The 26,000-nt window shown below is 40.0% G+C and overlaps 1 protein-coding gene across 3 annotated transcripts in view; it reads left to right on the plus strand.

Annotated features, from left to right (window-relative positions):
- Positions 1–26,000, plus strand: part of PIBF1 (progesterone immunomodulatory binding factor 1) — a 231,449-nt gene that overhangs the window by 921 nt on the left and 204,528 nt on the right. For all 3 annotated transcript variants that reach the window (XM_055542632.1, XM_055542633.1, XM_055542634.1), the window contains exons 2-5: positions 442–741; positions 14,031–14,131; positions 19,340–19,538; positions 25,361–25,480. In XM_055542632.1, coding sequence (XP_055398607.1) covers positions 490–741; positions 14,031–14,131; positions 19,340–19,538; positions 25,361–25,480 — 672 coding nt within the window. In that variant the 5' untranslated portion in view covers positions 442–489. The remainder of the gene's footprint in view (positions 1–441; positions 742–14,030; positions 14,132–19,339; positions 19,539–25,360; positions 25,481–26,000) is intronic.

Raw genomic sequence — 26,000 nt, forward strand, 5'->3', positions numbered from 1 at the left:
TTACTCCTCTCCAAATCCTTCAAGATTCTAAATCCTCCCTCTGTATAACCTTTCCCTGACCAGCTCAGAAGTAACTTCTTTATCTTATAACATGTGTTACTTTAATGAGTAGCATTCTTGGATACTAGCGATTTAAGTCTTTATTGTTTATCTCTTTATAGCGATTTAAGTCTCTATTATCTCTTTATTTACACCCAAATAAGGACCTGCCCCTAGGAACTGAGTTTTTACTTATCAAAAGTGTGGATTCATAATAGGATTTAATGAGTTTGATTTAATATGTTTGATTTGAGCAGTAATTTACCAATCTGTCTTAGATTTGGGGGTCCTCCCATTTGCCTAATAATTTCTTAGGGAATCCTTAGTATATCTTTGATAAACTTTCTGCTTTCCACAAAGAATGTTTGAATATATTTAAATCAATATTTTTTTAATCTACAGGAAATTGAAATAGAATTGGAAACGATAAGTGACCTGTAATAATTTAAAATGTCTCGAAAAGTTAGCAAGGCATCAAAAAAAATGAACATCTCTAGCTCCCTGGAATCTGAAGATATTAGTTTAGAAACAACAATTCCTACAGACGATATTTCCTCATCAGAAGAGCAGGATGGCAAAATCAAAATCACCAGGCAGCTAATTGAACGGAAAGAACTGCTTCATAATATTCAGTTACTGAAAATAGAGCTATCACAGAAAAATATGATGATCGATAATTTGAAGGTTGATTATCTTACAAAGGTAAGATCATATGTAACTTTTGTTATCTGTGTGCTTTGTTGTCTTCAAACTGCAGATAAATAAGAATTAAACTTATGAATGTATAATCTGAACTTGATACTTTTAACATTTTGAGAAAATAATTATTGGTGTTTTTTTTCTAGCCAAGTTGTTTTTCTGCTTCACTGAGAATTAGCTCTGATATGACTAGCTGGGTAGGAAGAATCAAGATTATTATTACATTATTGAATCTGTTTAATCCTCTACCATGGAGATTTGATTTCTTTTATACCCTGCTATTTGATAGTTCCTGTGTCGTAGTACCAAGTATAACAAATTCAGTTACCATAGCTTTAATAAGTTATCTACCAAATAAGAAGGAATGCCTCAGTCCTTGTTTTTCTGCCTTTTGTGGTGTTTTTAATAGAGTATTTTATGTAAGACCTGGTAAAGTTGTCATTTGTGATAAAAAAAATTTACAGTGATTTTAGAAAGATAGGAGACACTTCTTAAGTCTTACTACTCTGTCTTCTGAGAAAGTCTTTTCTTTCTGCAAAGAAGAGATACGGAAGATGGTAAACCCTCCATCTTTGCTCTTGACTTCCAGCTCTACCTATCTCCTCCCCTCCTATTTGGTTTCAGTTATGCCTTACCTTTTCTCTGTTAAGTCAGTCTTGGGTAGTTCTTGTATAGGGATCATGCTCCTAGAAAAATTTCTTGACCACACCTCTCTAGGAAAATGAAATGTCCTAAACCCCAAGGTCTTGATGATGTAAAGAAATCGTTTAGGTACATTTTTAAAAAACATTAATAGTTAATGTTTATTGAGTGCCTATTCTGTGCCAGACTCTGCTCTGTGAGCTTTTCATGTGTTATCTCATTTGAGCCATACAACTGTTTGAGGTACAGGTGCTTTTAGAGCATCTTCTCTGACCCATCAAATTAAATGAACCAATAGAATAAGTTAGATGGATATTTTGTGAACTACACAGTAAGTATTAGTTATTGTTGTGGTTATTGACTAAAATAATATTCTCATTGTTTTCACCCTGTTTATTTTCTGTGCCTTTTATACATGTTCATAGGATTACTTGCCTTGTTTGTTGGGTATTTGTCTCTGTTAACAGAGTGTAAGGTTCCTGAGCACAGGAACAGGGGACATCTTTGTAGTCCCTGTTAGCTTCAATGCTTAGAACTGTCTCTGGCACCTAGCATATGCTTGGCTGTTTCTTATATGAGTAAATGGACCCCATTTGCTCTTGAAAAAATGGAACCACAACTGGTTAGTAGCTTACCAAAGCCATTCACATAGAAGTGGTGGAGCCAGGTGGGGTTAACACCAAAAAGGCTAAAGCCTGTATTCCATCCAAGTGAGTCTCCTAAGACTTCCTTTTAGGTTCTCTGTGGTGTCACCTACCAAGACTAGGTCACTTGATATTTTATCAATGTATCCAGTGGTTTCCCATTTCTTTTCCTTGAGTCATATTTTACTCCTTAAATGGATTCCCATGGTGATACTGGCTTGCGTATCTCTACCCTTAAGATCTCCTTCACTGGACTCATTGAAGAACGCCGAGGTAGGTCCCCATTCTTTGACCCAGACAGTCAACAAATCATCTGTTTTTTAAAATACTTATTTATTTTTTGGTTGTGCTGGGTGTCTCTTGCTGTGTACTAGTGGGGGGCCACTCTCTAGTTGTGGTGCGAGGACTTCTCACCGTGGTGGCTTCTCTTGTAGCAGAGCACGAACTTTGCGGTGCGTAGGCTTCAGTAGTTGTGGCCAGGGGGCTGGCTCACTAATTGTGGCACATGAGCTCAGTTGCCCCATTGCATGTGGGATCTTCATAGACCAGGGATCGAACTGGTGTCCTTTGCTTAACAAAAAGGATTCTTAACTACTGGACTACCAGGGAAGCAAGCCCTAAGTATTCTATTAAATGCCAACTGTATACCACATTCAAAATTACATTTTGTTTGGCTACTTTTTAAATTGCTCGTTTTCAACTTGCCTTGTGCTCAGTTGTCAATGGTTTCTCTTTTTAAAGTGTAATGTTTACGTTTAGTTCAGTTCGTCGCTCAGTCATGTCCGACTCTTTGCGACCCCATGAATCACAGCACACGAGGCCTCCCTGTCCATCACCAACTCCCGGAGTTCACTGAGACTCATGTCCATCGAGTCAGTGATGCCATCCAGCCATCTCATCCTCTGTCGTCCCCTTCTCCTCCTGCCCCCAATCGCTCCCAGCATCAGAGTCTTTTCCAATGAGTCATCTCTTCGCATGAGGTGGCCAAAGTACTGGAGTTTCAGCTTTAGCATCATTCCTTTCAAGGAAATCCCAGGGCTGATCTCCTTCAGAATGGACTGGTTGGATCTCCTTGCAGTCCAAGGGACTCTCAAGAGTCTTCTCCAACACCACAGTTCAAAAGCATCAATTCTTCAGCGCTCAGCTTTCTTCACAGTCCAACTCTCGCATCCATACATGACCACAGGAAAAACCATAGCCCTGACTAGACGAACCTCTGTTGGCAAAGTAATGTCTCTGCTTTTGAATATGCTGTCTAGGTTGGTCATGACTTTCCTTCCAAGGAGTAAGCGTCTTTTAATTTCATGACTGCAGTCACCATCTGTAGTGATTTTGGAGCCCAGAAAACTAAAGTCTGACACTGTTTCCACTGTTTCCCCATCTATTTCCCATGAAGTGATGGGACCAGATGCCATGATCTTCGTTTTCTGAATGTTGAGCTTTAAGCCAACTTTTTCACTCTCCACTTTCACTTTCATCAAGAGGCTTTTGAGTTCCTCTTCACTTTCTGCCATAAGGGTGGTGTCATCTGCATATCTGAGGTTATTGATATTTCTCCGGGCAATCTTGATTCCAGCTTGTGTTTCTTACAGCCCAGCGTTTCTCATGATGTACTCTGCATATAAGTTAAATAAGCAGAGTGACAATATACAGCCTTGACATACTCCTTTTCCTATTTGGAACCAGTCTGTTGTTCCATGTCCAGTTCTAACTGTTGCTTCCTGACCTGCATACAGGTTTCTCAAGAGGCAGGTCAGGTGGTCTGGTATTCCCATCTCTTTCAGAATTTTCCACAGTTTACTGTGATCCACACAGTCAAAGGCTTTGGCATAGTCAATAAAGCAGAAATAGTTGTTTTTCTGGAACTCTCTTGCTTTTTCCATGATCCAGCGGATGTTGGCAATTTGATCTTTGGTTCCTCTGCCTTTTCTAAAAACAGCTTGAACATCTGGAAGTTCACGGTTCACATATTGCTGAAGCCTGGCTTGGAGAATTTTGAGCATTACTTTACTAGCGTGTGAGATGAGTGCAATTGTGTGGTAGTTTGAGCATTCTTTGGCATTGCCTTTCTTTGGGATTGGAATGAAAACTAACCTTTTCCAGTCGTGTGACCACTGCTGAGTTTTCCAAATTTGCTGGCATATTGAGTGCAGCACTTTCACAGCATCATCTTTCAGGATTTGGAATAGCTCAACTGGAATTCCATCACCTCCACTAGCTTTGTTCGTAGTGATGCTTTCTAAGGCCCACTTGACTTCACATTCTAGGATGTCTGGCTCTAGGTCAGTGATCACACCATCGTGATTATCTGGGTCGTGAAGATCTTTTTTGTACAGTTCTTCTGTGTATTCTTGCCATCTCTTCTTAATATCTCCTGCTTCTGTTAGGTCCATACCATTTCTGTCCTTTATCGAGCCCATCTTTGCATGCAATGTTCCCTTGGTATCTCTGATTTTCTTAAAGAGATCTCTAGTCTTTCCCATTCTGTTGTTTTCCTCTATTTCTTTGCATTGATCCCTGAAGAAGGCTTTCTTATCTCTTCTTGCTATTCTCTGGAACTCTGCATTCAGATGCTTATATCTTTCCTTTTCTCCTTTGCTTTTCGCTTCTCTTCTGTTCACAGCTATTTGTAAGGCCTCCCCAGACAGCCATTTTGCTTTTTTGCATTTCTTTTTCTTGGGGATGGTCTTGATCCCTGTCTCCTGTACAATGTCACGAACCTCATTCCATAATTCATCAGGCACTCTATCAGATCTAGTCCCTTAAATCTATTTCTCACTTCCACTGTATAATCATAAGGGATTTGATTTAGGTCATACCTGGATGGTCTAGTGGTTTTCCCTACTTTCTTCAATTTAAATCTGAATTTGGCAATAAGGAGTTCATGATCTGAGCCACAGTCAGCTCCTGGTCTTGTTTTTGCTGACTGTATAGAGCTTCTCCATCTTTGGCTGCAAAGAATATAATCAGTCTGATTTCGGTGTTGACCATCTGGTGATGTCCTTGTATAGAGTCTTCTCTTGTGTTGTTGGAAGAGGGTGTTTGCTATGACCAGTGCATTTTCTTAGCAAAACTCTATTAGTCTTTGCCCTGCTTCATTCCATATTCCAAGGCCAAATTTGCCTGTTACTCCAGGTATTTCTTGACTTCCTACTTTTGCATTCCAGTCCCCTATAATGAAAAGGACATCTTTTTTGGGTGTTAGTTCTAAAAGGTCTTGTAGGTCTTTATAGAACTGTTCAACTTCGGCTTCTTCAGCGTTACTGGTTGGGGCATAGACTTGGATTACTGTGATATTGAATGGTTTGCCTTGGAAACGAACAGAGATCATTCTGTCGTTTTTGAGATTGCATCCGAGTACTGCATTTTGGACTCTCTTGTTGACCATGATGGCTACTCCATTTCTTCTGAGGGATTCCTGCCTGCAGTAGTAGATATAATGGTCATCTGAGTTAAATTCACCCATTCCAGTCCATTTGAGTTCGCTGATTCCTAGAATGTCGACATTCACTCTTGCCATCTCTTGTTTGACCACTTCCAATTTGCCTTGATTCACGGACCTGACATTTCAGGTTCCTATGCAATATTGCTCTTTACAGCATCGGACCTTGCTTCTATCCCCAGTCACATCTACAGCTGGGTATTCTTTTTTCTTTGGCTCCATCCCTTCATTCTTTGTGGAGTTATTTCTGCACTGATCTCCAGTAGCATATTGGGCACCTTCTGACCTGGGGAGTTCCTCTTTCAGTATCCTATTATTTTGCCTTTTCATACTGTTCATGGGGTTCTCAAGGCAATACTGAAGTGGTTTGCCATTCCCTTCTCCAGTGGACCACATTCTGTCAGATCTCTCCACCATGACCTGCCCATCTTGGGTTGCCCCACAGGCGTGGCTTAGTTTCATTGAGTTAGACAAGGCTGTAGTCCTAGTATGATTAGATTGACTAGTTTTCTGTGAGTATGGTTTCAGTGTGTCTGCCCTCTGATGCCCTCTTGCAACACCTATCATCTTACTTGGGTTTCTCTTACCTTGGGTGTGGGATTTACGTTACTGGAATACTGGTTTATTCTTGAGACGCTTCCAAGTATAAGAAGTTAGAGCTACAGTCCTAGATACACACAGTTTAAAATCCCAGCCCTTACAGTTACCTTGGACAGATTCCTTAATTTTTTTTTCCCGTGATTTCCTGTAAAATAATAATAATGTTTTGTACTTCATGGAGTTGTTAGGAAGATTAATCAATGCACATAAACTCTTAGATGGCTGTGATGGAGTGTGTGCTGAGTCATGTCTGACCCTTGTACAATAAGTAATAGGGGTAGTTATACTTGCTCAACACTATATTATTATTATTATTATTATTATTATATTGTATCCCATGGTGCTTTATATAAGTTTTTATTGTTGTGGTTTTCTGGTTGGACTGAAAATGTAGAAGATTAAATTAGTCATGTTCCTGAATTTATGATACATAGTCATCATTGATCCTTGCAAGATAACTTATTTTGTATGTTTATTCTTTTATTACTGTAATTCATTTCCCTTTCTCCTCCTCCTCTTTATGTTTGCCTTTATCTTTTAACATTTATTCTTTAAAAAAATTTTTTATTGAGGTATAGTTGATTTATAGTATTATATGTTTCAAGTGTACAACATAGTGTTTCACAATTTTCATTCTTCAAATTATTTATTGATTTATAAATAAAATCAATAAATCAATTAATTTAAATTAATAAATACATAAATTCAGCTGTGCTGAATCTTTAAACTGCTCGCATGGTTTCTCTAGTTGTGGCTAATGGGGCCTGCTCTCTAGCTGCTGTGCATGGGCTTCTCATCGTGGTGGCTTCTCTTGTTGCAGAGCATGGGCTCTAGGGGGTGCAGGTTTGAGTAGTTACAAAGCATGGGCTCTGGTTGTGGCACACAGTCTTACTTGTCCCATAGCATGTGGGATCTTTCTGGACCAGGGATCGAACCTGTGTACCCTCCATTGGCAGGTGGATTCTTAACCACTGGACTACCAGGGGGACATCTCATAATTCTTAAAGGTTGTACTCCAATTGTAGTTATTATAAACATTTATCTTGAAAATTAGTATTTTTCTTATTTTTTTCTTTAAATAAATCTAAATTGCATGTTTTGTTTTAGATTTTATTTCTTTTATGGTTTTTGCTTTCAACTCAGTGCTGTTTTTAAAATCCTTCATGTTACTACATGTACATGTGGTCCTTTGCTTCCAGCAGCCACACAATTCTGGTGTCTACCCATCTGTTCACCCCCTCCCACAGTGATAGGCCCACAGGTTGCCTCCAAAGCCTTGCCACCACATGTGGTGTGGCCTTCTTTAGACATTTCTCTTCCAGACCTGATTTGAGCAATTCTTTGATATATATTGGAGAAGGAAATGGCAACCCGCTCCAGTATTCTTGCCTGGAAAATTCCATGGGCAGAGGAGCCTGGCAGACTATGGTCCATAGGGTTACAAAGAGTCAGCCACGACTGAGTGAATGAGCACATTGACACATATACTCAGGAGTGGAATTTCTGGCTGCAGGGTATATGTCTACTTCATTTAAGTGTATTTCCAAATTCCTTTCCAGGGTAGCTGCCTACTCTACATTCCTGTGTTTTTTTGTATACAAGCACTAGAGTTGCCCTGCTTGGAGACCTCTTCAGTTCAGTTCAGTTCAGTTCAGTCACTCAGTCGTGTCCGACTCTTTGTGACCCCATGAATCGCAGCACGCCATGCCTCCCTGTCCATCACCAACTCCCAGAGTTCACTCAAACTCATGTCCATCGAGTCGGTGATGCCATCCAGCCATCTCATCCTCTGTCATCCCCTTCTCCTCCTGCCCCCAATCCCTCCCAGCGTCAGGGTCTTTTCCAATGAGTCAACTCTTCGCATGGGGTGGCCAAAGTACTGGAGTTTCAGCTTCAGCATCAGTTCTTCCAATGAACACCCAGGACTGATCATCCTTTAGGATGGACTGGTTGGATATCCTTGCAGTCCAAGAGACTCTCAAGAGTCTTCTCTCCCACACCACAGTTCAAAAGCATCAATTCTTCAGTGCTCAGCTTTCTTCACAGTCCAATTCTCACATCCATACATGACCACAGGAAAAACCATAGCCTTGAGTAGACGGACCTTTGTTGGCGAAGTAATGTCTTTGCTTTTGAGTATGTTATCTAGGTTGGTCATAACTTTCCTTCCAAGGAGTAAGCGTCATTTAATTTCATGGCTGCAGTCAACATCTGCAGTGATTTGGAGCCCCCCAAAACTAAAGTCTGACACTGTTTCCACTGTTGCCTCATCTATTTCCCATGAAGTGATGGGACCAGATGCCCTGATCTTAGTTTTCTGAATGTTGAGCTTTAAGCCAACTTTTTCACTCTCCACTTTCACTTTCATCATAAGGCTTTTTAGGTCTTCTTCACTTTCTGCCAATATATTTGCTGTCAAATATGGGAAGAAGTGAGAATCCCCATGGACAGTGGAGCCTGGAGGGTTATAGTCCATAGGGCTGCAAAGAGTCAGACGCAACTGAAGCGATTTAGCATGCATACATGGGAAGAAGTATTATAAGGTAGAAGAATTAGTCTTTAATTCGTCAAATCCAGGGCACCTGGATTATAAAACAAACTATTAACGTGTACTACTAAGGTTAAACACTGCCAAATTAAACTGTTATGTGCTGTAGTTTGTAAGATGCATTCTAGCTTCAGAGATGAAAAGTGTGAAGATACGTGAGTCTGGGATTGATGAAGGAACAGTATTCTTAGCCACTCATTTATTCTCCAGAGCTTACCTATGCATTGAACATCCCATATATGAAGGTGAAAATGTCACGTTCAGCATTGAAAAAAATGAATTTTCCTGCATAGACTGTAGTGAAAATGGTTGAAAATCACAGGGAGGGTACATTTCTGCTGAATTTAACTTGTTGCTATTAACATTTAAATGGCCTGATTTTAAGTTATTGAGGCTCCCGTCATCAGAAGCTTTCAAGTAGTCCTGAATGATCGAGTATCTTGAATATTATAGGTATTTCTTCTATGGAAAAAGATTGAACCCGCTGTCCAGTGTTCAATTATTAGTATGAGAATCTTGAAAAACATTGGTTGCCAGTCACAAAAGTGTGGAAACCATAGCTTAAGCAGGATAAGGATTTTGTTTCTCTGGTATAACAGAATTCTGAAAATAGGCAATTTAGACCTGGTATTTACCGTTGATATCATTAGAAACCCAGGCTCCTTTTAACCTTCTCGGTGGCTGTAAAAATAGCATGTGTTTTTCATCTCAGAATCACAGATGGCTGATCTGCCGCCACTGTTGTGCCCATGCTCTAGGCAGACATAAGGAGAAGGGTGATGGAAGAATGCAGCATATGCCAAATGAATTTGTTCTTTAAAGAGCTTTCCTAGAGCTCAAGCTGGTGACCTTGATGGACTAGGACTATATAGCATGACTACACCTAGGTGCCAGGAGAGGGAAGCTGGGAAGTGTATATTTTTAACTGGACATGTTGTTGCTGCTAATAAAAATCAGAGTTACTTGAGAAAGAGAGGCGAGTAACAGTTTTTTCCTCTCTTCAAGGTCTTTCTTAGTTCAGAAATCAGTGAATCTGTATAATCTAACATCTCTCCACACCAATATGGGAACAATACAGTGCTTACGTTTATTACAGCTTATTACTGGTGGTATGTTGTTGTTCAGTTGCCCAGTCGTGTCTAACTCTTTGTGACCCCATGGACTGCAGCACGCCAGGCTTCCCTGTCTTTCACTATCTTCCAGAGTTTGCTCAAACCCATGTCCATTGAATCGGTGATGCCATCCAACCATCTCATCCCCTGTCATCCGCTTCTCCTCCTGCTCTCAATCTTTCCCAGCAACAGGGTCTTTTCCAGTGAGTTGGCTTTTCGCATCAGGTAGCCAAAGTATTGGAGCTTCAGCATCCGTCCATGCAATGAATATTCAGGGTTGATTTTCTTTAAGATTGACTGGTTTGATCTCCTTGCTGTCCAAGGCACTCTCAAGAGTCTTTTCTGACACCAAGTTCGAAAGCATCAATTCTTTGGCGCTCAGCCTTCTTTATGGTCCAACTCTCACATCCATACATGATTACTGGAGAGACCATAGCTTTGACTAGATGGACCTTTGTCAGCAAAGTGCTGTCTCTGCTTTTTAATACTTTTCAAAACTAATGGTATAGTTTATTACTAGGACTCATGCTGCTTTGATTTCTCCATCTCTAAAAACCCAAGCAGATTATTCACAGGATACTTCACAAGCATTGATTCTCATTACCCACTCAGCTGCTTGCTGACTGAGAGCCCTGGAAGGGGAGTTGCTCAGGCCAGGCTTGCTGATCTTAGAGGACTGTTCGGTGCACTTTTATGCACACTTATTGCTGCCTAACTCTCCTTGCTTACTCCACTTCCTTATTCCTCTCCTCCTCACACATCTAGCCTGTCAGTTTTTATTTTATTTTTTTTTAATTTTATTTTATTTTTAAACTTTATATAACTGTATTAGTTTTGCCAAATATCAAAATGAATCCACCACAGGTATAGATGTGTTCCCCATCCCGAACCCCCCTCCCTCCTCCCTCCCCATTCCATCCCTCTGGGTCGTCCCAGTGCACCTGCCCCAAGCATCCAGTATTGTGCATCGAACCTGGACTGGCAACTCGTTCCATACATGATATTTTACATGTTTCAATGCCATTCTCCCAAATCTTCCCACCCTCTCCCTCTCTCACAGAGTCCATAAGATTGTTCTATACATCAGTGTCTCTTTTGCTGTCAGTTTTTAAATGCTAAAATCTCTTTTTGTTTATCTCTCATTAATGGTCCCTGGGTTCCTCATTGCTTGGGAAGTGCTGGAGGGTGTCTCCCTAGCTTGACTGTCTCTGAGTCGAGGGACTTAAATCTAGAAGTCAGTTGAAATTGTTAAAGTTCCCACCCTGAAAAAAGCAGAAGTTTCACTCCTTGTGGTAGCAGTCTTCTTGATTTGCAGAATGGTAATTATGAGGAATGTGGTCATCATTTGTTGATTTAAGACATTTATTGAGACATGTTACCAGGAATACAGCAATGAATATGACAAGAGTCCCTTTTTTATGGAGATCACATTTAAGTGAGAGACATCATCAAACAACAAATAAGCTGTCTTCAGGGTCATGTGATACAGCATTGCTTAGCAGTGGGAATTTTCTGCTTTAGATAGGAAGTCAGCAAACTTTCTCTGTAAAGGCCTGGGCAAGACAGTAAATAGTTTAGGCTTTCCAGCTTGCATATGGTCTATTACATAGTCTTCCTTCTTCTTTTTTTTTTTTTTTTGGCTTTTAACAACTTTATAAATGTAAAACCTGTTCCTAGCTTGTGGGCTATATAGGAACAGGACATGGGCAGGATTTGGCCCGTCAATTTGATATGTTAACCCTGCTTTCAATTGTGTGTTAGAGAAGCCGTTTGAAGAGTTTAGGCAATTGGACTTATATGTCCTGATTTCTGCTTTCAAAATGTCACTGAAGCAATAGACTAAAAGCAGGTAAGGTAGAAGAGGAAGACAGTACTAAATAATTGCCTGTGTAAGACTCCCAAGTTTTTGGCTTCATCTCCTGGAGCCATTTATTGAGAAATAGAAGGCTGGAAGAAAACTGATGTAGGAGGTAAAATATAAGTTCTGTTTTGAACACATTAAACTTTAAATGCCAATTAGACTCCCAGATGAAATTGTCACTTTGACTTTAGAGGAAAGTCCATGACTGGGGGTAGGTAGGGGTGGGTGTGTGTGTGTGTGTGTGTGTGTGTAATATACATGTAATATACATCAGCATGTGAAAGTGTTAGTTGCTCAGTGACTCTTTGCTATCCCTTGGACTGCAGTTTCGTGTGTGTATATGTGTGTGTGTGTGTGTGTGTAGTATACATCAGCATGTGAAAGTGTTAGTCGCTCAGTGACTCTTTGCAGCCCCTTGGACTGCAGCTTCCAGGTTCCTCTGTCCATAGGATTCTCTAGGCAAGAATACTGGAGTGGGGTGCCATTCCCTTCTCCAGGAGATATTCCTGACATAGGGATTGAACCCAGGTCTCCTGTATTGTAGGCATGTAAGTACCACATAAAGCTTTGTTATTGGATGATTACCTGGGGAGAGTAGAGGACCCCAAACCAAGTCAAGGGGTAGTCAAACATTAGAAATAGGATAGAGGAAAAAAATCTATCATATGAACCTGAGAAGCTTAAGAGGGTCCTGTGAGTTAAGGAAGAAAACCAAGAGGAGTATCACATAAGGTGAAAGAGGATGGAGTGGTCAACTCTGCCAAATTATGCTATCATATAAGATAAATATGCAGAAATAACCATTGGACTGGGCATTATGGAGAGGATTCATAACCTGAACAAATATTGTTATTGGAATACTACTACTACTACTAAGTCGCTTTAGTAGTGTCCGACTCTGTGTGACCCAATGGACGGCAGCCCACCAGGCTCCCCGATCCCTGGGATTCTCCTGGCAAGAACACTGGAGTGGGTTGCCATTTCCTTCTCCACTGCATGAAAGTGAAAAGTGAAAGTGAAGTCGCTCAGTAAGTGTCCAACTCTTCGTTACCCCATGGACTGCAGCCTACCAGGCTCCTCCGCCCATGGGATACTCCAGGCAAGACTACTTGAGTCGGGTGCCATTTAGTGTGGGACAAAAACCATATGAAAGTTTTATTAAGGACTGACTTATGTTAATCTGCATATTTTAAAGATAAACAAGAATTGCCTGGGTTGAAAGGGAGAGAGTAAAGAATTTTTTAAATGGACTAAGAGTCAGCTCAGATGTATCGAGACTTAAGAGAGAGCATAACATATTTGAGGAATGGTAAGCATTTATTTTGGCTAGAATAGAATTTTCTTTTAAGCTAATGACAACAGGCATGGTTGGCAAAGGCCAGGTCAAGAAGGAGTGTAGAGGGACTTCCCTAGTGGTACAGTGGGTAAGAGTCCACCTGCCAATGAAGGAGATACGGGTTCAGTCCCTGGTCCAGGATCCCACATACCATGGAGCAACTAAGCCCCAAGAGTCAGCACTACTGAGCCCAACTACTGAAGACCTTAATGCCCTAGAGCCTGTGCTCCACAACAAGAGCAGCCACCACAGCCAGAAGCCCATACACCACAACGAAGAGTAGGCCCTGCTGTCCACAACTAGAGAAAGCCCACAGGCAGCAGCGACGACCTAGCACAGCCAGAATTAAATAAATAATAAATAACTTTAAAAAGAAAAAAAGAGTAGTGTAGAATGCCATGAACTTTGGAATTTATTCGGAAGACAGTGAGGATCCTCTGAAGGATTTAACACTGGGGAAATAACATTTTTGATAGCATTTTTAAAAGATAAGGTAAAGGAAGATAGTTTTGAAGATTTGCAAAACTGAAGGCAGGGAAAGAGTAGGAAAGCATTGTCATAATCTAGGTAAGATATGACAGGGATCTAACTGAAGACTTGTCAGTGGCTGTTAAAGAGGATGGTGTAGTTGTGACACCTTTTTATGGAATAAACTCAACAATAAAAAAACAGTGATTTCTGATCAGAATAAGCAATGGGAGAGATGTATCAAATGTGACTGAGATTTTTTTGCTTTGGAGACCAAGGAGATGCAAAGAATATAAGACTAGGTGAGGTGGGTGACTAGGTTCATTTTGGACATTTGTAGCATCACCCATGTAGTAGTCAATTGAAGACATGTAGCAGTCAGATATATGGATCTACAATATATGCAGGGTCTGGCCAGGAAAAAATTACCTGGGCAAGGCACCAGCATATAAACCCCAGTTGTCAAAGAGTTTTTCAGTGAGATTAGATTAAGGGAAAAATAATCCCAATGACAGCCTGGTAAAAATCGATTTATGAGGCTTCAGATTCAAAGCATAGTTTAACAACCATTTGTATGGACAAACAGAAGGTTTTATTAAATTTGCAAATTGACCTTGTCATTTACCCTTTTCTCTTAAGATTGAAGAATTGGAGGAGAAACTTAATGATGCACTTCACCAGAAGCAGCTACTAGCCCTGAGATTAGACAACCAATTGACTTTCCAACAAAAGGATGCCAGGTAAAAGTTTTAAAAAGAAACAATACCTATTCAGCAGTTAAAAATAATGTCATTACCTATTCATGCATGTGATTATAAGCTAAAATAGAGAAATCTTAAAGACAGTTATCATTTTTACATCCAGACTAGGAAAAAACTACTTGATATAATACACAAAAATACAGAAAGCCAAAATTTGATATTCATTGAATAAATATTGCAGATATAAGTGACCCATACATGAAAATGGAAGCACTCTAAATTTATCACCACTTCACTTTCTGCCTTTCTCTCAGCTGTTTGTAAGACCTCCTCAGATAACCCTTTTGCCTTTTTGCATCACTGCCTCCTGTACAGTGTCACAAATCTCTGTCCATAGTTCTTCAGGGACTCTGTCTATCAGATCTATTCCTTTGAATCTATTTGTCACTTTCACTGCATAATCATAAGGGATTTGATTAGGTCATACCTGAATGGTCTAGTGGTTTTCCCTACTTTCTTCAATTTAAGTCTGAATTTGGCAATAAGGAGTTCATGATCTGAGCCACAGTCAGCTCCTGGTCTTGTTTTTGCTGACTGTATAGAGCTTCTCCATCTTTGGCTGCAAAAATATAATCAATCTGATTTTGGTGTTGACCATCTGGTGATGTCCATGTGTAGAGTCTTCTCTTATGTTGTTGGATGAGGGTGTTTGCTATGACCAGTGCATTCTCTTGGCAAAACTCTGTTAGCCTTTGCCCTACTTAATTTTGTACTCCAAGGCCAAACTTGCCTGTTAACTGCAGGTATCTCTTGACATCTACTTTTGCATTCCAGTCCCCTATAATGAAAAGGACATCTTTTTTGGGTGTTAGTTCTAGAAAGTCTTGAAGGTGTTCAAAGAACCATTCAGCTTCTTTGGCATTACTGGTTGGGGCATAGACTTGGATTACTGTGATATTGAATGGTTTGCCTTGGAAACAAATGAGATCATTCTGTCATTTTTGAGATTGTACTCAAGTACTACATTTTGGACTCTAGAAGAGAAATTGAAGGCAGAGGGGAAAAGGAAAGATATACCCATTTGAATGGAGAGTTCCAAAGAATAGCAAGGAGAGAGTTCTTGGAAAGTGTTCCTCAGTGATCAATGCAAAGAAATAGAGGAAAACAACAGAATAGGAAAGACTAGAAGTCTCTTCAAGAAAATTAGAGATACCAAGGGAACACTTCATGCAAAGATGGGCTCAATAAAGGATAGAAATGTTATGGACCTAACAGAAGCAGATGATATTAAGAAGAGGTGTCAAGAATAAATAGAACTATACAAAAATATCTTCATGACCCAGATAACCATGATGGTGTGATCACTCACCTAGAGCCAGACATCCTGGAATACAAACTCAAGTGGGCCTTAGGAAGCATCACTACAAACAAAGCTAGTGGAGGTGATGGAATTCCAGTTGAACTGTTTCAAATCCTAAAAGATGATGCTTTTGAAATGCTGTACTCAATATGCCAGCAAATTTAGGAAACACAGCAGTGGCCACAAGACTGGAAAATGTCAGTTTTCATTCCAGTCCCAAAGAGGGGCAATGCCAAAGAATGTTCAAACTACCACACAATTGCACTCATCTCACGTGCTAGTAAAGTAATGCTCAAAATTCTCCAAGCCAGGCTTCAGCAGTATGTGAACCATGAACTTCCAGATGTTCAAGCTGGTTTTAGAAAAGGCAGAGGAACCAAAGATCAAATTGCCAACATCCCTTGGATCATTGAAAAAGCAAGAGAGTTCCAGAAAAAACATCTACTTCTGCTTTATTGACTATGCCAAAGCCTTTGACTGTGTGGATCACAGTAAACTGTGGAAAATTCTGAAAGAGATGGGAATACCAGACCACCTGACCTGCCTCTTGAGAAACCTATATGCAGGTCAGGAAGCAACAGTTAGAACTGGACATGAAACAACAGACTGTTTCCAAATAGGGAAAGGAGTACGTCAAGGCTGTATATTGTCACCCTGCTTATTTAACTTATACGCAGAATACATCATGAGAAATGCTGGGCTGAGTGAAGCACAAGCTGGAATCAAGATTGCCGGGAGAAATGTTAATAACCTCAAATACGCAGATGACACTACCCTTATGGCAGAAAGAGGAACTGAAGATCCTCTTGATGAAAGTGAAAGAAGAAAGTGAAAAAGCTGGCTTAATACTCAAGATTCAGAACAGTAAGATCATGGCATCTGGTCCTATCATTTCATTGGCAGATGGGGAAATAATGGAAACAGTGACTCTATTTTCTTGGGCTCCAAAATCACTGTGGACAGTGACTGCAACCATGAAATTAAAAGATGCTTGCTCCTTGGAAGAAAAACTGTGACCTACCTAGACAGCATATTAAAAAGCAGAGACATTACTTTGCTGACAAAGGTCCTTCTAGCCAAAGCTATGGTTTTACCACTAGTCATGTATGGATGTGAGAGTTGGAATATAAAGAAAGCTGAGTGCCAAAGAATTGATGCTTTTGAACTGTGGTATTGGAGAACACTCTTGAGAGTCCCTTGGACTGTAAGGAGATTCAACCAGTCCATCCTAAAGGAAATCAGTCCTGAATATTCATTGGAAGGACTAATGCTGAAACTGAAACTGCGATACTTTGGCCACCTGATGCAGAGAAGTGACTCATTGGAAAGGACGCTGATGCTGGGAAACATTGAAGGCAGGAGGAGAAGGGGATGACAGTATGAGATGGTTGGATGGCATTACCGACTCGATGGACAACAGTTTGAGCAAGTTCCGGGAGTTGGTGATGGACAGGGAAGCCTGGCATGCTGCAGTCCATGGGGTCACAAAGAGTTGGACACGACTGAGTGACTGAACTGTACTGAACCAGCTGTCTTAACCTTTCTTCATTTGCTTTGTAGAAAGTATTGATATATTCTGTGGCCCTTTGGATTCTTTTGGGCTGAAGTCCCTTCTGTTTACCTGCCTACTTTCTCCAGCTCAGTTGTGCGCTTATCCAAAGTTCCTTGTATTTTTCTCAATATACATACCTATGCCAATTGTGCTTACTATACTTCTATAACTTAATTAAAATTATATTTTAAAATGAATACAAAGGCATATACATTTCTTTGCAAATTATAATGAATTCTTTGGAATGATTCAATAAAAGTGAGCGACTACAAGATCGTCAAATAAGTGTAAGCAAGAGATGTTTAGAGATTGGGGCAGAAATCACATCTATAAAAAATATGCTCAGATTTCTTCTCAGGTGTCTTTTTAAAAGGTCTCCTGCCATTGTAAAGAAATTGTACTTGGAAATCATGAGAAATGATTTACAGAAAAACAAGGCACATCTCCACATGATAAAAAACCTAGACCCTGGGGGAAAAATGTTTCAGATGAGTGTTAATTTCTGTATTTTAATTAGAGGTAAATGTAAAAGGAGGCATCTATTCTGTTTATGAGATTTTACTATTTAACTGATATATTAAAAAATTATCTGACCAGTTATCAGCCACTATCACATTAGATGAGTGCGGTTCTCAAATTTGACCATGCATGAGAGCCACCTGGAGAGCTTGCGGGAAAAGACTGCTGGGCACGCTCAGGGATTCTATGGGGTGGGCCCTAGAATTTGCATTTCTGCCAGCTTCCCAGATGATGTGAACACTGCTACTGGCTTGTGGGGAACACTTTGAAAGCCACTGCATTGGGTAATAGGGCTTCTATTCTGGTTCTTTAGACATTGATCAAATTAAATGAAGTGGGGAGACTAAATGTATCAGACTATTGCTGTAATCCTCTTGATAGTGGTAAAAAGAGGTTGGATTCTGAATATACTTTAAAGGTAAAGCCGGTAGGATGTCCTGATAGATTCAGTGTGGGGTTTAGGAGAGAAAGAGGAATCAAGGATTGTACCAATCCTTGGCCTGAATAAATCAAAGGATGGAGTTGCTGTCAATTAAGATGATGAAACCATAATGGAATAGGTTTGTGAGTGAAGAGCAGGAGTTTAATTTGGAACATGTTGCTATTGCTAAGTCACTTTAGTCGTGTCTGACTCTGTGCAACCCTATAGATGGCAGCCCACCAGGCTCCCCCATCCCTGGGATTCTCCAGGCAAGAACACTGGAATGGGTTGCCATTTCCTTCTCCAGTGCATAAAAGTGAAAAGTGAAAGTGAAGTTGCTGAGTTGTGTCCGACTCCTAGCGACCCCATGGACTGCAGCGGATATATATGAGAAGTCTGATCTAAAGAGATAAATCTGGGAGCCATTAGGATATACAGACAGTATTTAATTCAGGAGACTGGATGAATTCCCCAAGGGAGTAAACATAGACAAGAGGAGAGGACCAAGTAATCCCAACATTAAGATAAACAAGATAAAAAGAATGGGAAAGTATCGCCAATAAAACAGGAGAAAAATGAAGAGGAAAATAATATAGTATCTGGGAAAGCAGATGAAGGAAGGAGAGGGCAGATATCTCAAGTGCTATTGATAGAGATAAAAAGAAATGAGAATTGGTTATCAACAATCTGGATTTTTCAGTTACCTGGAGATTTTGGTGGAAGCGTGGAAACCTGATTAGCCTTTGTTTAAGAGGAAAGGCAATGGAGAGAGTGCATATAGAAAACTTTTGAGAACAAAATGGGCAGTGAAATGGAGTCAAAAATTGTGGGGGCTTTTTTGTTCATTTGTTTTAAGATAGGACAAATAACAGTGTGTTTGTGTGTTGATGGGATACAGTCGTGGAGGTGGGGGGGGCGGGCAGGGATTCATATGGTCCCTTACAGCTCAAAATTTTCCAGTAGGCAACTAACCTTGTCTACTACATATACTCCTTGAGAAAGGTGCTGATTACTGTTTTCATTACCTCATTGTCTGTATTGACATTATGGTGTTTCAGTGTTACCATCTTAAATTACCTGGATAAAGACAATGAAAATTACTTCAGTGAGTAGAGTCCAAAGCAGATATATCAGATTTACACCTTAAGCAGAGGAAATGTATAATTTTATAATTTGAATTTTAAAAGTTATTAACATTTTCTATTTAATAATTTTTTTGGCTGCACACTTAGTATAACTTTATTTCGTGTTTAACTGGCTAAGTAAGAATTTAGCTGGAACCAAAAATATTGTTAAGTTGCTCATTTAATTTGATGTTATTGTAAAATAGGAACTTTGAGAAATTATGTCTCCATGATTTTTTTTAACCTTACCATACATTTTCTGATATTGTAGAAAATATCAAGAACTAATGAAACAAGAAATGGAAACTATTTTACTGAGACAGAAACAACTAGAAGAGACAAATCTTCAGCTAAGAGAGAAAGCTGGAGATATTCGTCGAAACCTGCGTGACTTTGAGTTGACAGAAGAGCAATATATGAAGCTAAAAAGTTTTCCTGAAGATCAGCTTTCTATTCCTGAATATGTATCTGTAAGTGTCTTGTATCATTAAAAACAAAAAATCTGTGTGTTTTCAGACTAAAATTTGCCATTTCCATAGTAGCCATAACTTTTGAAGTACTCAAGTGATACATTAATTTATGGCTCTGATCTGAAGGTAGTGAAATGGTGTTCAGATGACCAAATTTATTTATTTATTTATTTTCAGATGACCAAATTTTAAAGTGTATTGACCACTGAGCTCTGAAGTCAAGCAAATAAATGGGGTTAATGGCTGGAAGATCCATAGAAATGAATTATTTTATCATGAACTCTGTCAGTTTGTAATGTTTATAGAGATAACAGTGGTTGCCAGGGGTTAGGGACAGCAGAGGAGAGGGGAGCAGTGTGATTATGAAGGAATAGCTTGAGGGAGATGATTATGGATCTGTGTAGGTCCAGTTCTAAATTGTGGTGTTGGTTACACGGCTATGTACAAAGGATTGATCTATGGCAGTGGTCTCAAATATTTTTAGTATCAGTATCATTTACACTCTAAAAATTATTGAGGACCTCAAATAGCTTTTGTTTATGTGAACTGTATCTGTTAATATTTATCATTATTGAAATTAAAACTGAGACATTTTTAAAACATAAGAGTACATAAGCACAAACTTCATTAGTCTTAAGAGTGATGTTATCATCACACATCGTGTAGCCACTGGCAGATGCCACTTAAGCATAGGAGTAAAACAGGCAAAACTAAACAAAGAAAAAGTACAGCAGGCAAAAAATATTAGTCTTACTAAGATGGACTGGAATGGGTGAATTTAATTCATATGACCATTATATCTACTACTGTGGGCAGGAATCCCTTACAAGAAATGGAGTAGCCATCATAGTCAACAAAAGAGTCTGAAATACAGTACTTGGATGCAGTCTCAAAAACGACAGAATGATCTCAGTTCGTTTCCAAGGCAAACCATTCAGTATCACAGTAATCCAAGTCTATGCCCCGACCAGTAACGCTGAAGAAGCTGAAGTTGAACAGTTCTGTGAAGACCTACAAGACCTTCTAGAACTAACACCCAAAAAAGATGTCCTTTTCATTATAGGGGACTGGAATGCAAAAGGAGGAAGTCAAGAAACACCTGGAGTAACAGGCAAATTTGGCCTTGGAATACGGAATGAAGCAGGTCAAAGGCTAATAGAATTCTGCCAAGAGAATACACTGGTCATAGCAAACACCTTCTTCCAACAACACAAGAAAAGACTCTGCACATGGACATCACCAGATGGTCAACACCAAAATCAGATTGATTATATTCTTTGCAGCCAAAGATGGAAAAGCTCTGTACAGTCAGCAAAAACAAGACCAGGAGCTGACTGTGGCTCAGACCATGAACTCCTTATTGCCAAATTCAGACTTAAATTGAAGAAAGTAGACAAAACCACTAGACCATTCAGGTATGACCTAAATCAAATCCCTATGACTATACAGTGGAAATGAGAAATAGATTTCAGGGACTAGATTTGATAGAAAGAGTACTTGATGAACTGTAGACGGAGTTTTGTGACATTGTACAGGAGGCAGGGATCAAGACCATCCCCAAGAAAAAGAAATGGAAAAAGCAATTTGGCTGTGTGAGGAGGCTTTACAAATAGCTGTGAAAAGAAGGGAAGCGAAAAGCAAAGGGAGAAAAGGAAAGATATACCCATTTGAATGCAGAGTTCCAAAAATAGCAAGGAGAGATAAGAAAGCCTTCCTCAGCGATCAATGCAAAGAAATAGAGGAAAACAACAGAATGGGAAAGACTAGAGATCTTTTCAAGAAATTTACAAATTTACAGATACCAAGGGAACATTTCATGCAAAGATGGGCTCAAAAAAGGACAAAAATGATACGGACCTAACAGAAACAGAAGATATTAAGAAGAGGTGGCAAGAATATACAGAGCTGTACAAAAAAGATCTTCATGACCCAGATAATCAGGATGGTGTGATCACTCACCTAGAGCCAGACATCCTGGAATGTGAAGTCAAGTGGGCCTTAGGAAGCATCACTGCAAACAGAGCTAGTGGAGGTGATGGAATTCCAGTTGAGCTATTTCAGATCCTGAAAGATGATGCTCTGAAAGTGCTGCACTCAATATGCCAGCAAATTTGAAAAACTCAGCAGTGGCCACAGGACTGGAAAAGGTCAGTTTTCGTTCCAATCCCAAAGAAAGGCAATGCCAAAGAAGGCTCAAACTACCACACAATTGCAGTCATCTCACACACTAGTAAAGTGATGCCTAAAATTCTCCAAGCCAGGCTTTAGCAATATGTGAACTATGAACTTCCAGATGTTCAAGCTGGTTTTAGAATAGGCAGAGGAACCAGAGATCAAATTGCCAACATCCGTTGGATCATCGAAAAAGCAAGAGAATTCCAGAAAAACATCTATTTCTGCTTTATTGACTATGCCAAAACCTTTGACTGTGTGGATCACAATAAACTGGAAAATTCTGAAAGAGATGGGAATACCAGACCACCTGACCTGCCTCTTGAGAAATCTGTATGCAGGTCAGGAAGCAACAGTTAGAACTGGACATGGAACAACAGACTGGTTCCAAAGAGGAAAAGGAGTACATCAAGGTTGTCACCCTGCTTATTTAACTTATATGCAGAGTACATCATGAGAAATGCTGAGCTGGAAGAAACACAAGCTGTAATCAAGATTGCTGGGAGAAAAATCAATAACCTCAGATATGCAGATGACACCCACCCTTATGGCAGAAAGTGAAGAAGAACTAAAGATCTTCTTGATGAAAGTGAAAGAGGAGAGTGAAAAAGTTGGCTTAAAGCTCAACATTCAGAAAACTAAGATCATGGCATCTGGTCCCATCACTTCATGGGAAATAGATGGGGAAACAGTGTCAGACTTTATCTTTCTGGGCTCCAAAATCACTGCAGATGGTGATTGCAGCCATGAAATTAAAAAGACGCTTACTCCTTGGAAGGAAAGTTATGACCAACCTAGACAGCATATTGAAAAGCAGAGACATTACTTTGTCAACAAAGGTCCATCTAGTCAAGGCTATGGTTTTTCCAGTGGTGGTCATGTATGGATGTGAAAGTTGGACTATAAATATGAAAGCTGAACACCAAAGAATTGATGCTTTTGAACTGTGGTTTTGGAGAAAACTCTTGAGAGTCTCTTGGCTGCAAGGAGATCCAACCAGTACATCCTAAATGAGATCAGTCCTGGGTGTTCATTGGAAGGACTGATGTTGAAGCTGAAAATCCAATACTTTGGCAGCCACCTGATGCAAAGAGCTGACTCATTTGAAAAGACCCTGATGCTGGGAAAGATTTAGGACAGGAGGAGAAGTGGATGACAGAGGATAAGATGGTTGGATGGCATCACCGACTCAATGGACAAGGGTTTGGGTGGACTCCGGGAGTTGGTGATGGACAGGGAGGCCTGGCGTGCTGCGGTTCATGGGGTCGCAAAGAGTTGGACATGACTGAATGACTGAACTGAACTAGACAAATAGTTTTGATCCCGTGGATTTACTGAAAGTGTCTCAGAGTGGCAGCAGTGGAGTGCGGGTCCCAAGAGCACACATCCCACCACACTGCAAGTTTGTGATACACAGAAGTCATTTCACCCTAAGAGGCTTGAAAGTTTTCATCTGTAAAAGGCTAAATAATAATAACAGTGTCTTTATTCAATATCTTATAATAATATAAGATGAAAAAGAATCAGAAAGTATATATATATATATATATATTTATGTGTAACTGAATCATCTTGCTGTACACCTGAAACTAACAGACCATTGTAAGTCAACTACTTCACGTAAAAAAAAAAAAATAAATTAACAACACTTTTCTGTTGAGGTAATTGGGAAGATTAAGTGTGAATATGTACGTAGAAAGCTTAATAGTGCTTAGAACTTAGTAAACATATAGTAAATATTATCTATTATTTTTGCTGGAGTGGTGATTGCCTCTCTTGATTCTCATTTGGATTAGATTTCCAGATTAATAATTTCCTATAAAATGGAGTACTGTTTTGTTTGTCTAGCTTTTTATTTAACTAGGCAATGGCACCCCACTCCAGTACTCTTGCCTGGAAAATCCCGTGGATGGAGGAGCCTGGTAGGCTGCAGCCCATGGGGTCGCTAAGAGTCAGACACGACTGAGCGACTTCACTTTCACTTTTCATTTTCCTGCATTGGAAAAGGAAATGGCAACCCACTCCAGTGTTCTTGCCTGGAGAATCCCAGGGATGGCAGAGCCTGGTGGGCTGCTGTCTGTGGGGTTGCACAGAGTCAGACACGACTGAAGTGACTTAGCAGCAGCAGCTCAAGCATAAATTTTTCTGCCTCCAGTACTGTCCAAAACCAATGGTAATCTCAAGTGCTGTCATTGAGGCTCTTTATTCATCATAGCTGGAAAGTATTCCATTAGTGGCAGTCATATATATTTTTGTTCTCTGGTTTGTTCTTTGTCTTATCTTTTGTTTTCAGACAGTGTTGTCCTAATTAGTTAATTATACACAGATTCTTTGTGTTAAGTAGTATCTTAGTACTGGCCTCTTACCAAATGTGGTACTCCTCCAATACAGCAATACATTAAGGAGTTTCAGATTGTATGACTGTACAATAATTAGTCCTTACTTGCCCTCTCCTAATTTGCAGATAGCTTAGTTTTGTAGAAACTTGTCAGATGGAACACTTTACTAAGTTAGGGCAGGCAAATTCCCCTGAGAGAATTGAGAGTGGAAAGAGAAATCTGAACTGAATGGGAATAGTGACATGAAGGATACCTCCTGATTATTTATCCCTTTCACGGCATTGGTAGTAAGTAGAGCTTCACCCAGAGCCTAGGATGGTGCTAGTGGTTTAGTTGCTAAGTTGTTTCTGACTCTGTGACCCCGTGGACTGTAGCCCACAGGGCTCCTCTCTCCATGGGATTCTCCAGGCAAGAATACCGGAGTGGGTTGCCATTTCCTTCTCCAAGGCTTTTCATATACGTAGATTTAGGCGCTGGGGACAGAGCAGTGCACAGACCAGACCAATGCTCCTGTCCTCCCAGAGATCACACTCCTGTGGAGTAACACACACAGTGAACTGAACCAAGGAGCATGTTTGTCATAAATGGTGTGGAGAAAAGAGCAGAGTGAAAAGTAGGGACTGCTGTCACGGAAGGTACTGTATTAAATCAGGTTAGGCGAGGGAATTCCCTGCAGTCTAGTATTAGGACTCCATGCTCGCACTGCCACGGGCCTGGGTTCAATACGTGATTGAAGAACTAAAAGCCCTCAAGCAGCGTAGCCTGGCCAAAATATATATATATATATCAGGGGAGTCAGGGAAGGTTTTACTGATAAGGTCATATCTGATCAGAGACCTGAAGGGAGTGAAAGCATGAGCCATACATTTGCATGTGGGGAAGAGCTTGCTTTCCAATCAGAGGAAATAGCAAGAGCAAAACTTTTGAACACTTGATATGTTCAGGAAATAAGCTGATAGTGTAGAATGAGCTGTAGTAGGAGGTAAGAAGTAAGGAGGAAGTGGAGTATTGATAGAAGAGAGGAAAGAGAGACTGTGTCAGGGCCGGGGACTTATAGATAATCTGGGCCTTGAAGGGACTAAATTGAACTCCAAGTATTATAGTCAGGGTCAATTAAAGACCATCTTGTTTTAGTTTGAACAAACAAAATTTAATGTATAGGCATATAATCTGAAACCCCTTAACACTTTCCTTTATTACCTTAATACTTTTATTTATACTACGGATAATTGAGAGTGCTATTAATTAGCAAATTTTAATTGTAATTTGCATTGCACAACTGCTTATTGATTTTTTTTTTTTTTTTTTAAGATTCGGTTCTATGAACTAGTGAATCCATTGAGAAAGGAAATCTCTGAACTACAAGTGAAAAAGAATGACCTGGCAGAAGAATTAAGTGCAAACAAAGGTCAACTGAAACAACTGACTGAGGTTTGTCTAATTTTGATCCCTGGTGGTAAGAGACTCCAAGGAGGGCTTAAGATTTGTGATAAGGAATATAAAAGTCAGTGATAGAAAAATGGGACTTGAGCATGCTGACTGCTATGATTCTTCATAAGTAGTGGGAAGGAGATGAGACTGCAAATAGCCATCTTAAAGATTGATAGGGTACCTCCATGATACTGACCTGTAATCCCCAGCTGAGTGTTTTGTTCTTGTAATTCATTTCATTCTCAGTTCTTCATTACAGATCCACCCTGTGGGTGATATGAAAGGGAGCCTGGTCCATTTATTAGTCATCTAGTCTCTTCATCAAATACAGTTACTTCCCCTAATACCTGTTCAGAGCACGTGCTCTGATACTAGCATCCATCCCTGTGAGGCCTGGTGCCATGCCATGCCAGCGGTGAAGACAAGTGTCTGCCCTTCCAGAGTTCAAATTCTAGTAAGGCAGAGTTACACCTTAGATGAGATCTTGACACTCATTTTTTGTGTGACCTTGAGCAAGTCA

Source organism: Bubalus kerabau, chromosome 12 (assembly GCF_029407905.1).
Source record: "Bubalus kerabau isolate K-KA32 ecotype Philippines breed swamp buffalo chromosome 12, PCC_UOA_SB_1v2, whole genome shotgun sequence".
NCBI lineage: Eukaryota > Metazoa > Chordata > Mammalia > Artiodactyla > Bovidae > Bubalus > Bubalus kerabau.